The sequence below is a fragment of the Rhinatrema bivittatum genome, chromosome 1 (assembly GCF_901001135.1).
Source record: "Rhinatrema bivittatum chromosome 1, aRhiBiv1.1, whole genome shotgun sequence".
NCBI lineage: Eukaryota > Metazoa > Chordata > Amphibia > Gymnophiona > Rhinatrematidae > Rhinatrema > Rhinatrema bivittatum.
The window spans coordinates 498,583,096-498,598,575 of record NC_042615.1 but is presented as its reverse complement, the minus strand read 5'-3'; the positions used below and the strand labels follow the sequence as shown (position 1 = coordinate 498,598,575).

The window sequence follows — 15,480 nt, the reverse complement described above, 5'->3', positions numbered from 1 at the left end:
GTCCATGGAGAAGAGGTAAATCAATAACAAAGATCCCTTGAATAGGATTGGTCCCTCATACAATACAGTCACATATACTTGGTCTTATATAACCTCCTTCTACACAATTTACATGTTAAAGATGCAGTTATTTTATTTATTTTTGGTTTAGCATCTCAATCGGGAACTGGTCTCTATTGGGCAATGGCACCATGAGCTCTCATTTGCAACCACCTAGAAGACATGATGCATATTCATTTTGAAAATTCTGAAAATCCAACTGGGTTGCAGCCCTCAAAAACTAAGTTTATGCACCTCTGCTTCACTTATTAAGACGACTAAGTTCTTTTACAGTCACTATTATTCCCATACCTTATATGTTAAAGGAAGATTCAATCCAGCAAAGTCTCCTATCATTTATATATTACAGCAAAACTCAAAACAAGGACCATTTAGTAATTCTATTAAATCAGAGCTGCCATATGAGTTGGTCTTTCAAAGGAGATACTCTGTCAATCCAGAGTACCAGTACATTTTCTTCCATTGTAAGTCAGAGCTACGAGGACCAAACAATCTAGAGAAGGAAGAGTAAAAGCCAGAAATGACCTACAAATTTGGGTCACTCAGTAGGTCTGCTAGAACTGTCCAAGGGTGAGATGAAACAAAGAAGCAGAAATGCTAGGAGAGGAAAAAAAGAGTGGGTCCGGAGGTGCTCTCACCAATCCCAGAGTAGCCGGGGGCTGTGATGATGGGCATGGCCACCATGACAAGGCCAGAGGCACTCCAGACGTACTTCATCAGGAACTGCTCCAGCATGACATACCACAGCCGCTCCAGCAAGATAAGGTTGATCTGGGATGCTAGGTCTTGATAGCATTGCTGGAGCAGAGAGAGCTCCACCTGCCAGAGGGACGAGTAGAAGAGGGACATCATTCAAAAGAGACAGTATTGTAGGCAAATACATCACACAAATGCAAAGACACTCACTAAAGGAATGTTCCTACTGCAGGAGGGGGTAAAATTGATTTTCTGGGATGCCTCAAAGATAAGGACCTTTGTGTTTTCAGTTATTTCATTTTTCCTGGGAATTTCAATGTCATAAAATATTAATCAGTGAAAAAATGGCTTTTCCACTGACTTTTCTGTTATAACATTGAAATCCCCAAGAACAAAGGATTTGCAGCACTGGATCAGACCAAAAGGTCCATTCAGCCCAAAATCCTGTTTCTAATAGTGGCCAATCCAGGTCTCAAGTATCTGGAAGGATCACAAAAGATCCTTCCAGATACTTGAGATACAGGTATAAGCAGATTCCATGCTGCTTTTACCATGGATAAGCAGTGAATTTCCCCAAGTTCACCTTAATAATGGTTTGTGGACTTTTCTTCCAGGAACTTGTCCAAACCTTTTTTAAACCTAGCTACACTAACAGCATTTACCAGGCCTTCCAGTAACGAATTTCAGAGTTTAATTATGCATTAAGTAATAGAAAATATTTTGTCTTAAATATATTACCTAGTAACTTCAATGCATGTCCCCTAGTCTTTGTACATTTTGAAAGGAAAAAAAGCAAGTTTGTTTACCGTAAATGGTGTTTTCCCGTGGATAGCAGAGTGAATTAGCCATGACATCTGGGGATGTTCCTCCGGTCCTCCAACTGGCAGAGCTCCAAACAGCACAGAGTTGAGCTCTGTGTGCCTGCCTGTGCATAACACCATGTGGTTCCCAGCTTGCCTCAGTCTGTTTATCTAAACTTGCAATTGCAGTGTCCGGAGATTGTCCAGGGAGGTGGGCATGGCTAATTCACCCTGCTATCCATGGAAAACACCATTTACAATAAACAAGCTTGCTTTTTTCCGCAGATAAGCAAGTTGAATTAGCTATGACATCTGGGGAGTCCCAAGCTGAGAGGATTGAGCACCCCCTGGTATTGGAGGTGACACAGTCCATTCCGGTTCTCGCATGGGGTTATGCTCAACCCGGTTCCTCTTTGCTGTGCCTGCGGTTGCTTGCTGGTTGAGGCAGTAATGCGTCATGAAAGTGTGTAGTGACGACCACTTGGCGGCTTTGCATATATCCTGAATAGGCACTTTGCATAAATGTGCCATGGAGGCAGCCATTGCTCTAACCTGGTGAGCCTTTGGTGCAGTAGACAGGGTTTCTGCTCTTTTGTCGTAGCAGAACCCGACGCACTGTGCGATCCACGATGTCAAGGTCCTCTTAGTGATGGGGAGTCCAGGGGCATTCGGGTTGAAAGAGACGAATAGCTAAGAGGCTCTGGAGTTCGACTATATATGCTGTTTGTAATACACCAAGGCACATTTGCAGTCTAGTGTATAAAGCCGTTTCTCCATCTCCGATCGGTGTGGCTTCGGGAAGAAGAAGGACGGCAGTGTAATAGTTTGATTGAGGTGGAAGGCCGACACCACCTTGGGAAGAAACAATGGATGAGTCCTTAATGTTATTTTATCATGGTAGAACTCCAGGTAAGGTGAGTAATGAACCAGCACCTGTAACTCACCGACTCTCCTCGCCGAGATGAGTGCCACTAGAAAGAGGACTTTCCAGGAAAGGTGTCGTATGTGGCAGCTGTCCATAGGTTTGAAGGGTGGGAGCATCAACTGCTCCAGGACCAGATTAAGATCCCATGGCACTGGTGGCTTTTTCACCGGTGGGAGCAGCTGGAGAATGCCCTTCAAGAACCTGGAGACGAGTGGGTGGCATGACAACGGAGAGCCCTCCTGAGGAAGGTGGTAAGCTGCAATCACGCTTACATGCACTCTAACAACTCCCCTATGAGGAAAGACTAAAGAGGTTAGGACATTTCAGCTTGGAGAAGAGACGACTGCTAAGTCGCACTATGTTAATATGTAATGAAACCGCCATCTGATGGAGGAGCAATCAGATAGGAGTTAGCAATCTGTAGTAATTAGGAGAGTTGTAGGTGGATCCTTGGACCAGTGGCAGATGACCACGCCCCCGAGGAAGACCCCGAGAGGGACCACCGGTCAGGCTCAGAGTATGGAGACAGACACAAGCTAGTTCTTTCATTAGACAGTGTATACTGAACCACCAGAGGTGGCAGCAGTGAGCTGGAATGCCCGGCTGGGCTGTAGTCCCTCAGAAGCTGGAACAGCGATCCCTGGAGGCTGAGCTGTAGAGAAACTGAAAAATAGTGAGTAGGCAGGGTAAGCAGAGTTCATGTACCGAACCTGATGGTAAGACTCACACAATGTCTCATAGAAGCCCAGGAGTTAGAATGTATAGGCCCTCGAGGAGCGAGTACCTGGTTCCAGAGAAAGCTCTGAGAGAGCAATGGTAACTCACAGATGTAGTAGGCAGAAGTGAATTTGAAGAAGTCCGGGAACAAGGGCCCTCGAGGAGAGAGTACCGGGTCCAGACTGCAATCTACAAAGTAAGAGAGAGTGCGAGGCCCCCGAGGAGCGGGTACCCCTAGTTAGTCCGAGGAGGCAGAGTAGCTTAGGTAGCAAAACCCCTTGCTAACTCGATATGTTAGCAAATTCTAAGACCTTAAATATCCGTCGCGGGTGACGTCATCTTCGGGGGACGCCCCCGAGGTTCGTGCCATCGCCGGTACTTCAGTCAGGGCCATGCCGTGTGCGCCCCTAGGCCTCCAGGAAACATGGCGGTTCGCAGCGTGGAGCCGGTCCGGGGACGCCGGAGGAATGCCACGGCAGCCAATCTTCCCACGGGTGAAGAGGGAGACGGCAAAGAGGTGAGGAGGGTGGAGAGAGGGCCTCGGGAACAGACGGACACAACACTTCCTAGAGGAGGCCAATACATCCTGAATTGGTCTTGATAAATCCAATGTGTTAGAACGGTCCTCTCTATTTTTGCACTATCCACCAGTGGATAAGGTTGCAGTCCCCCGTCTTTCGGTACCTGAGCTCCACATGTCCCTGGCATTGTGTCTGCCCTTTGGACTGAAGGAGCAGGCTGGTGCTTCTCCCTCTGATCACTTTCAGGACGGGAAGAGCAAGGGCAGTACAGCTCACGCTTCGCACTCGAATGATCTGTGCTCTGCTCAGTGCAAGTATCCGGAATCCAGTCGGGTCTGCCTCCCTCTGGGCTGTGACCGCTGACAATGACCGGTGACAGAGGTAGTTGACACGATCCGTGTTTCCCGTAATGTCGAGGCCCCTAATGCTGCTGGGCACGAAGTTTGTAGACTACCACCGCCGGGGTGTGGAAAGAGCCATCAGTTGATTGATAGTGGATTACTTGTGCAGCTCCCAGTGAACAAGGAAGCCCTGCAGTAAAAGCGTGTTCCACTGAGCTGGGAGTATCTGTATTGCCCACAGGTACGCTGGGTGCAGGCCTTCCATCTTAGGGAGGTGCAGGGTCTTTACCATGTCCTGAGAGAGGGATAGCATGGGGATCCAACCCCCTGAGTCCACCTGGGTGTGAATCGATGGCAGGCGGTACTCCTGTATGGCACTATGCCGAACTTCTGTGTCTTGGGCTTCTCCTGATGCTGTTACCCCTGGGAGCCTGCTCGAGGCTTCAGTGTCAGTCAAGTACGAATGGTTGCTACTAAAACCCGTTTGGGCTTGGAGCTGGTTGGGTCCTCAGGGGGGGCGGCTGCTGGCGGTGGCTGTGTTGTCTGCTGTGGCTCTAGGGCTGTTGTGTCTGTTGCTCCCTGGATGACTGGTATGATTGCGGGCGAAAAAAAGGGTAGGCTCTACCCCCATGGTTTTGCGACTGCTGTGTATCTAATAGTTGGACTAAACACTGCATTCTTCGTGGGGTTGAGGGATACCTTCTTCCCAGCTGTTGCTCCCCTGGGAGAGTCAGCGACTACACCGCAACATTTTGTTCTTTTAACTGGGTTACAGTCTCCTGCAGCTTATTGCCGAAGAGATCAGGAAGGCAGGGAAGGTCAGAAAACTTCTCATGGACATCTTCCCTGATGGCGCTTGCCTGCAGCCAGGCCAGGCATCTGGCCACGATGGCACCTGCGGAAATCCTGGCTGAGGTGTCAAATGCTTCATAGATAGTACGAAGCAAGTGGTGCAATCCTTCCTGCATCGCATGTAACTGTGAAGAGGGAGGGGGGGTTCCCATCCGGATCAATTGCCACCACCACTCGTCTTAACTACTGAAGACATTCGTATAAGCACTGGGTGATGTAGAACGGAATTTGTTTGTTGAGTTTTATATACCGTCATTCAGTAAAGCCATCATAACGGTTTACAAGGTTCAAATGGCAATACTTTTAACAATTGAGCAAAAAAGTATAACAGAATGCATATTAAACAAAAATGAGAGACAACCGATTGCAAAGATATTAACTAGAACTAGCACTACAAATTGTACTAAGGGGTGCACAAAGGGGGGTGCCCCTTCGGCGCGCGACGCCTGGTGCTCCGGCGCCGTCATCAGTGATGTCGGGGGGGCGGGGTCTCCCGATTGGGGATCTTACATGATGTTGCTGAATCTTGGCATTCACTATTATATTATCTTGCCACACAAAACGTAGGACATGAAATTTTACTTTATAGAGTGACCATCATATAGCACTATAGGCTTGTACGGCTTTCTTTGAGAAAGCTCTATAATTAGCTCTAGGGCTTTATAATCATCGGTCACTCTACTGATGTATTTATAGATGCTGAACTTATTGATGCTTTAGGATTAAAGCTATCCCACTTATCTGCTTGGAGTCAACTTAAGTGATTGAGCTTTCTATTATCCGTTATTGGACTTAAGAGGATTCCAAGCAGATAAGTGGGATAGCTTTAATCCTAAAGCATCAATAAAATTCAGCATCTATAAATACATCAGTAGAGTGACCGATGATTATAAAGCCCTAGAGCTAATTATAGAGCTTTCTCAAAAAAAGCCGTACAAGCCTATAGTGCTATATGATGGTCACTCTATAAAGTAAAATTTCATGTCCTACATTTTGTGTGGCAAGATATTATAATAGTGGTTATTTATGAGTTTCATGCTACACTGGGTTTTTTTGAGTTAGAATCTTGGCATTCAGCATTGCGGCCTGGAATATGCATTTAACAAAACTGACCAGATACTTGTTATCCTTCCCCAGAGGGCACTGGCATGTAGTTGAGGTTTCTTTGCCCTCCTCATGGCTGATTCTACCACGATAGAGACATAAGGGAGCTGCACCATGCTATAAAAGGGTGACTCCTGCATCCTGAACTCAAGTCCATTTTTGCAAGGTTGCCGCCCCACAAAAAGGGAGTTGCCATACCCAGGTCATCACTTCATCCAAGACCGCATGAGAAGGCAAAGCAGTCGGCTCTACCGGAGCCTCAAAGATCTTGAGGATCCCTATTACCTCCGCTCTGGGATCTGGCATTTTCTTGGTCTCAATTGAGAGTAGTGCCCACCTTCGCCACAAATTTTGAGTAGGAGAGGTCTTCTGGTAGGGAGATGGGCTTAGGTAGTTCCTCCGGGGGATCTGAAGGATACCCTGTCGAGGAGTCTGATGACAAGGCGAGCAACTCTTAGAGCGATTCTTCTTGTGGCTCCTCGCTGCGGGTAGTTGTTCTCGGCTGGCTAATATCCACCCTCACTGGGGCTGATGGTACGCTGGGGATCGGGCCTTCCTGCCCACAGTGAGGCCAAGAAATGGCTCAGTACCTGTGATAACTGCGTCACCGCTTTTTCTGCCAGAGGGGTCTACGCTCCCTCAGGTGGTACTGCCGCTAGCAAAATGTCCGAGTCTGGCCCTCTCAGGCATATCAGTTCCTGCTCTACACAGGACTCCCGCTTATTCTTCTCCTCCAGCAGCTCCTGTAAGTGAGACCCTCCTGCTTTCGCCTGGAGGTGGACGACAGGTCTAAAAAGATCCTAGACAATTGGGAGGATCCTCTTGATCCCTGAGCAAACTCCATGTCTGACAGCCCTTCCCAATCTGGGACAGGGGCTCCACGTAGAGACAGCAGCTGGGTTGTAGGTGTCAAACTCGCATCTGCCGTATGTGGAACTCTGTGGTCTGTTGGCTTCCCCCTCTCCACAGGGTCCGCATGGCGCCCCCGATGCAGGCTAGTGCTCTGGTGAGAAGCTTCATCAGGTGACTCTCTTCGCCGCTTTGATTTCTCCTCCTGGTAGGCCTGCTTCGACACACAGTACCTCGATGCGTCGAGTGTTTCACGCCAACTCCTCGATGTGGTGCGTCAACCGCAACTTGCCCGGATTTAGAAGGCTGTTGCTCCACTGATGCTCCCTGCGTCGAAGCGGCTAGGGTGCGCTTCCATGGGGCCCTTTCATTACTTGAGGGTCCTACTGAGCAGGCCCTCTTTTCCTTCTCTCAGGGGTTCCCAGCTGGGGCCTGGAGAGGATTGGGTAGATCCCAAGGCAGACTGTGCAGTCTGGGGTGCTGCTGCCTCCTTCAGCTTCTGAATTTTTGCTGCTTTCTGCCTGCATGCCCTCGGGGACATGCGACTGCAGTCCCTGCAGTTGGCCTGGTCGTGGTTGGGCCCCAGACAGATAGAGCAGAACGTGTGTCCATCCGTAATGGACATAATCTTGCCCCACTGGCAAGATTTGAATCCAGATGGTCTTGGCATCTTCACTTCTTATTTTTGGGCCCATGAGGAGTTAATTACTGCAGTTCCAACAATGTAGCAGTAAGAGATACGGAGCTCTGTGCAGGAAAGAACAAGACTGAGGCAAGCTGGGAACTAAGTGGTGTATGCACCGGCAGGCAAACAGAGCTCAAGTCTGTGTGCTCTTTGGCGCTCCGCTATCTAGAGGACCGGAGGAACATCCTCAGATGTCATGGCTAATTCAACCTGCTTATTTGCGGAAAACAATCAATTCGTGTTTACCAATTTCACTACACATTTTATAGACCTCTATCATATCTCCCCTCAGACATTTCTTCTCCAAGAGCCCTAACCTCTTTAGCCTTTTTTCATAAGTGAATCGCTCCATCCCCCTTATTTTGGTCATACTTCTCTGTATGTTTTCAAATTCTGCTATATCTTTTTTTGAGATGCAGTGACTGGAACTGCACACAATACTCAAGGTGATGTTGCACCATGGAGTGATAAGAGGCATTATGATATTCTCTCTCGTTCTCCATTCCTTTCCTAATAATTCCTACCATTCTATTTGCCTTCTTGGCTGCTGCCACACACCGAGCACATGATTTTAACACAGTATCCACAATAATGCCTAGATTTTATTCCTGGGTTTTGACTCCCAGTGTAGAACTTTGCATCATGTAGCTATAATTAAGGTTGCTCTTCCCTACATGCATCACTTGACATTTAAGTGGACAAATGTAATTTGCCATTTGGATGCCCAGTCTCCTAGTCTCTCAAGGTACTCTTGCAATTTCTCACAATTCTCTTGTGATTTAACACCTTTAAATAATTTTGTATCAACAGCAAATTTGATCACATCATTCGTTCTCATCTCTACATCATTTTATATGTTAAAAAGCAGTGGTCCCAGTACAGATTCCTGAGGCATTCCATATTTTAACCTTTCTCCACTGAGAAAATTGACCATTTAGCCCTATTCTGTTTTGTACCTTTCAACCAGTTCTCAATCCACAACAGAACATAGACTCTTATCCCATGATTTTTTTTATTTCCTCAAGAGTCTCTTATGAGGTACTTTGTCAAACACTTCCTGAAAATTCAGATACACTATATCAACTGGTTCACATTTATCCACATTTATTCATGCCTTCAAAAAAATTTAGCAAATTTGTTAGGCAAAACCTCACTTGGCTAAATCCATGTTGGCTCTGTCCCATTAAACTGATTATATGGTTCAGTAATTTTGTTCTTTATAATAGTTGCAACTATTTTTCCTGGCTCGACTGTCAGGCTCACCAGTAGATCACCCCAGAATCCTTTATAAAAACTGGCATTACATAGACCATTCTCCAATCTTCAGATATTGTAGCTGATTTTAATGATAGTTTACAAACTACTACAGAAGATCTGCAATTTTGGTTTCCACACACACCTCTTCTGGTTCAGGTGATTTGCTACTCTTTAGTTTGTCAAATTTGCCCTATTACATCTTCCTGGTTCAGTGAAATTTGTTTCAGTTCCTTTGAATCATCACCTTTAAATATAATTTCTGGCATGGGTATCTGCTTTACATCTTTCTCAGTAAAGGCCTTGTCCTCTTCTTATTGCTTTTTTTACCCCTTGATCATTTAATGGTCCAACTGACTCAGGATTTTTGCTTCAAATGTACATGAACAAGTTTTTATTATGAGTTTTACTTTCTCAACAAGCTTCTTTCCAAATTCCATCTATGACTTCTTGATCAATGTTTTGCATAATTGCCAGTACTTATGCTGTCCCCCATTTTCTTCATTCAGATCCCTTTTCCACTTTTGAAAGATGTTCTTTTGGCTAGAATAGCCTCTCTCACCTCACCTTCTAACCCGGCCGGCAGTCATTTGGCCTTCCTTCCACCTTTTTTTAACGTGTGGAAAAATAAAATAAAAACTGAAAACAAAGGTCCCTACTCACCATATACCAAGACAGCACACTAATCAATTTCTGAGGAGAGGTAGTTTCAAATCCTCACTAGTCTTCAGCAATGAGAAATTACTACTTACCTGATAATTTCCTTTTCTTTAGGATAGTCAGATGAATCAGAATAAGTGGGTTATGCACCTCTACTAGCAGATGGAGACAAAGCAAACCTACGTCACATTACATATACCCCCCTGCAGTGACATCAGCCTGCCAGTATTTTCTTCAAAAGCAAACTGTGGACAGCCTAGCAAAAATCTTTATTAAAAACGGATAACCATGTCAATACTCAGCCAACAGGAAGAACTGAGCTCAGACAAGAAACGTATTAACACTAGTCTAGGGACTGGACTAACACTTATCAGTAATCCTGTAACAGTCACTCAAGAGGATAACAGTACAATCATTCGGCAGCCAAGTGAGGGAGGCTAGATTCATCTGACTGTCCTAAAGAAAATTATCAGTTAAGTAGTAATTTCTCATTTCTTAGTGTCCAGTCAGATGAATCCAGAACAAGTGGGATGTACCCAAGCTACTCCCGAATAGGGTGGGAGGCTGCCCATAGTCCTGTCAAAACTGCACGTGCAAAGGCTGTGTCCTCCTGGGCCTACACATCCAGACGATGATACCTGGAAACAGTGTGTAAGGAGGACCATGTCGCAGCTCGGCAAATGTCAACAGGAGACAGCAACTTAACTTCCGCCCATGAAACTGCCTGAGCCCTAGTGGAATGAGCCCTAACCTGACTAGGTAACGGTTTACCAGCAATGTATACTGCTGTGACTACCTCCTATTGTAGCCCGCGAAGCCAGCTCTCCTTGTTTAATACCGCCATGAAGGCCAAAACAGGCGATCCGTTTATTGTAAAGGCTCAGTAACCTCCAGATACCAGGTGATATGTCTCTTGACATCCAAGGGTCACAACAGACAATAATCCCCTATGTCTCTCTCTCTCTGTCCAGAGACAGCAGGGAGATGGCCTGATCCAAGTGAAATTCAGTGACCACCTTCGGTAAAAAAGGAACAGTATGCAGCTTTATCACCCCTGGAGTCACCTGGAGAAAGGGCTCCTGGCAAGACAAGGCATGCAGCTCAAAAACTCTCCAAGCAGAACAAATGGTCACAAGAAACACTGTTTTCAATGTCAGTAACTACAAGGACAGGTTACACATCGGTCTAAAATGTAGGACCCGCTAAGAAATCCATGATCAAATTAAGACTCCATAAGGGTACTGGAAACTGCAAGGGAGGGCAAAGATGTTTCACTCCTTTCAGGAAATGGGCCACATCAGGATGAGCCGACAAGGAGCCATCATTCACCCGGCCCTTGAAACAGGCGAGAGCCGCTACTGGTATCTTTAAGGAAGTAAGGGCCAAACCTTTATTCAAGTCATCCTGCAAAAATTCCAAAATGAACAGGATCTTGGACAAATGAGGAAGAGAACCTCTATCCTCACACCAGGCCTCATACACTTGCCAAACTCACACAGACCAAGAAAGTGGAGAACTTTCTAGCTCTAAGCAAAGTGGAAATCACCGCTACAGAATATCCACGTTTCAGCAATCGAGCCTTCTCAAGGGCCATACCATAAGATAAAACAGAGTTGGATCTTTGTGAAGAACCAGACCCTGACATAGCAGGTTCCTGTGTGCCAGAAGTCGAAGGGGCGAGTCCCCTGGGAGCCGCTGCAAATCCACATACCACAGCCTCCTGGGTGCATCTGGAGCAACCAAGAGCACCATCTTTCTATGGCACTCAATCCTTCTGACCAATCTGCCCAACATGGGCCATGGAGAAAGGCATACAGCAATCAGTCTTCGGCCACTCCTGCACTACGGCATCGATCCCCAACGACTTTGGATCTCTCCTGCAACTGAAGAATCACGGAACTTTCACATTGCCAGAAGTCGCCAGGTCTAGGAAAGGGGGACCCCAGCGATCCAGAATCATCTGAAATGCCTCGCCTGACAAGACCCATTCTCCTGGGTCCAGATTCTCTCTGCTGAGAAAGTCCGCTCTTACATTGCCTTTTCCTGCTATGTGAGGCTGAGATCATCTGAGATGTACTTCTGCCCATTCAATAAGCTGATCTATTTCCTGCGACACTTGCTGGATCTTGGCTCCTCCCTGCCAATTGATGTAATCCATAGTTGTTTATTTAAAAACTCTTCTATACCTCCGTTAAGTTAACTCACCATCACATCTATTTACAGAAAGGCACAATAAGGAAAAACTATAATTTGTATAAGATTACAAATTATACATTGTCCGACATTAAACGGACCAATCAACCCTGCAGCCTGTCGCTGAACTGCAAACATGCCAACTGGACATCCTTGGCTTCCAGTCGATTGATGTTCCAGAGAGACTCTTCTACATTCCAGTGCCCTTGCGCCATCAGCTCCTGACAGTGAACTCCCAACCGAGGAGGCTCACATCTGTTGTCAGTACTAGCCAGTCTGGAGGTGCTAGGAAAACTCCCTTCCTTAGATGATCCACCTGTAGCCACCACTGCAGTTGGGAGTAGATTTCCATCAGCATGGGGAGCCGAAACAAATAATCCTGAGACTGCAGATTCCACCAGGACAGCAGGGAGAGCTGTAGAGGATGCATATGCGCCCTTCCACACGGGACTACTTCCAGGGTCGCCGCCAAGTACTTGCAGGTAGGACCATACAGTCGGACGCAGAGTGTTCAATTACAGACGAGCTGAGACATCAACTTCTGAATGCATACTCCTGGCAGGAACACCTTGCCCTGCTTCATGTCGAACCAAACCAAGGAATTCCAATGACTGAGCAGGCTGAAAACTGCTTTTGGCCAGGTTCACCACCCAGCCGAGCTCCTGCAACAGGGAGATTACCTTGCGGGTCACTCTGCTGCTCTTTTCCAGCAACTTGGCTCAAATCAGCCAGTCGTCTAAATACGGGTGAACGAGGATCCCATCTTTTCTCAATTCTGCCGCCACTACCACCATTACCTTGGAAAAGGTCCTTGGGGCAGTGGCCAGACCAAAGGGCAGGGCCCGAAACTGATAATGGCATCCCAGAACTGCAAACCGCAGAAAGTGTTGCTACTCTAGTCAGATGGGAATATGAAGGTACACTTCAGACAGATCCAAAGAGGTCAGAAATTCCCCCTACTGTATGGCCATTATTACCGAGCTCAATGTTTCCATGCGAAAATGCATCACCCGCAGATGATGACATCTTTGTGATCCAGGATGGGATGAAAGGAGCCCTCCTTCTTGGACACAATGAAATAAATGGAATACCGACCCATAAGACTTTGGCACTGGAACCACATCCCTCAGACTGAGGAGCCTTGCCAATATAGTTTCCACTGCCTACTTCTTCTGTGGTGAGTGGCAGGGAGACACCATGAACACATCCTGAGGAACATTGTGAAACTCCAGCGCATATCCTTCTCCTACCACCTCCAGGACCCATTGATCCAATGTGATCTTGACCCACCTATGACAGAAGAGAGAGAGGCATCCCCCCTATCTCCCATTCCCAGGGGTGGGTCAGCAAACCTTCATTGGAAGAGTCGGGAGGTTCCACTACCTGAACCTGCACCCCTTCTTGGCTGTCAGAGACAAAAGGACTGAGACCTATCAAAAGGTCAAATTCTCTAAAAGGTTATTCCTCTGTAGGGACAAAAACGCCTGGATCCTTTAGTATGACCTCTCAAGTTAAAAAGAGCATGGCATTTGCTTCTTATCCTCTGGCAAATGAGCAACCAGAGAGTCTCTGCACTTACTGGCCAGCTTTTTCAACTCACTCTCAAATAATAGCGAGCCCTTAAAAGGCAATTCGGTAAGGTTAGCCTTGGAGGTTGCATCGGCTGACCAATTTCTCAGCCATAACTGACGCCTGGCCACTCCTATGGAAGCCACTCCTCTGGCAAGAGCGGACCAAATCACAGCCCACATCTACCAAAAAAGCAGCAGCTGGCTCCATAACTACCTTGGAGTTCACCCCAGAGTCATCAACCTCCTCGGAGAGAAACAAACAAGATCGAGCCACCAGGGAACAACAAAAAGCAATCTACAAGGTCATTGCCACTACTTCAAACGCTTAAGGATAGTCTCAATCCTATCATGAGCATCCTTCAAGGCCACTCCTCCTTCCACAGGAATAGTGGTCCGCTTGGAGACTGCACACACAAGTGCATCTACCTTCAGAAAACAAATGCTCTCTTGCCACTGGATCCAGAGGGTACAGGCCTTCTAAAATCCAACCCCCTTTGAAATTAGCCTCTGAGGCGCCCCCACTCGAGATCAATTAATTCTTGAATGGATTCCATCACGGGGAATAAACAAGAGGCCTTACGCAAGGAAACCAAAATGGGATTATTTTCTTCGGCTCGGTCACAGCGTCTGCCCCAGGAACTCTAAACATTTTCAAGGTCTGGGAAATCAGACCTGGCAGTTTGTTCTTATGAAAAGAACCGTAGCATAGTTCTATACAGTTCTAATCCTGGAGGAATTTCACCATCCTCAAGGGAGTCAGGATTGGCATCATCATCCATGCCATCTGGACTTCCATCGCGAAGTCCTGCTAAACACTAGCAGTACTCCTGGGCTGTTAACAGTAGGTCCCAGCAAGGTTCCTACCTGCAACTCTGTTCTGGAAAAAAAAACTATCTACAAAAAGGTAGAAGCATCCAATCCAGGAGTTACCTGAGGTGTGCTCACTGAGCTATCCTTCCCTGCTAAGGAACCAGTTACGGGCGTTCCAAAATCAGGTGCCTCACTGAGCTGTCTGCACCCAGGACTATATCCGGCTGGGAAGAGCCAGGCTTACTGAAATCAGAAGGCGGCAATTCTTCCTGAGCCTCCAAAACAGCGTTGACATAAGTTAGCAGGCACTCCTGGCAGAGATGTACGAATATGACAGGCAGTGCAAAAAGAAAGGCACTTAGGTTTCTCAGGCATAGGCGCCATTATGGCAGACAGTGCGCTTAAGAGGCGGCAGGAGGCCTGCATCTAGCTTTTTTTTTGTACGTCCAAAAATATTAGACATCCAACACTTAGGCATCTCACATCTAGATGTCCCAATTCCTGTGTGTCCAAAACTTAGGCGTTCCACAAATAAGCGCCATACAAATTTAAGGGCACAATAAAACTTGTGTGCACAGATAAGCATGCAACCACTTAAAAGGTGCTGCTTAACTTAGACGCACATAATACAAGGCCTGACTAACCATCCAAAAACTGGACGCACAACCTTGTCTCACAGCTAGACACACACACACCGAACCTACAATCCTATAGAGGGCAGCCTTAGAAAGTGTGCGAAATGCTGTTGTGGCCTACCATGTGGCACACAGCAAAAAAACCTCAAAGCAGAACCTAGCCTACAAAGGCTGCTCAACCGCTAAGCTGCCCACATCCCTCGACCTCCCACTGAGCGGGACAAATGTCAGAACAGCACCCCGAGCACAGAAACCGGGAAAAAGGAGGAAGCCCTAAGCTATAAAAGCCTACTTTTACGTCTCTGTAAATATACCTTACCCGGCTGAGTACACAGATGGTCTCCGGCTGCGGAGGAAGAGGGCATGTGTCATCACTGCCGTGCTCGGCTTCCTGCACCCGCTGCCTTTCAGCAGCTTAAGCAGCTAAGTCCACACGGGCTGAAAAACCAGTGGCTGCACCAAGGCACTCATCTGAGGGACCACAGAAGTCACCTCAGGAATTCTCAACTGTGGGAGGGACCTTTTGGTATCACCACAGAAGAGCAGGGCGAATGTAATATCCTTAATTCTACTTTTTTAAAATGAAGCAATCCCCAGTAGGGAGATGCATGTCCACCATCTGCTGGAGATGGAGAATACTGGCAGGCTGATGTCACTGTAGGGGTATATGTACTGTAACGACAGTTTGCTCCGTCTCCATCTGCTGGTAAAGGTGCATAACCCACTTGCTCTGGATTCATCTGACTGGTCACTAAGAAACCAGAGTTTTATGAACTCTCAGCCTAGACATCATTAACTCGGCATACA

The 15,480-nt window shown here is 46.9% G+C and overlaps 1 protein-coding gene across 1 annotated transcript in view; it reads right to left on the bottom strand.

Moving 5' to 3' along the window:
• Positions 1-15,480, bottom strand: part of ABCD1 (ATP binding cassette subfamily D member 1) — a 161,642-nt gene that overhangs the window by 138,543 nt on the left and 7,619 nt on the right. Inside the window, exon 2 of the mRNA XM_029609328.1 lies at positions 699-879. Coding sequence (XP_029465188.1) covers positions 699-879 — 181 coding nt within the window. The remainder of the gene's footprint in view (positions 1-698; positions 880-15,480) is intronic.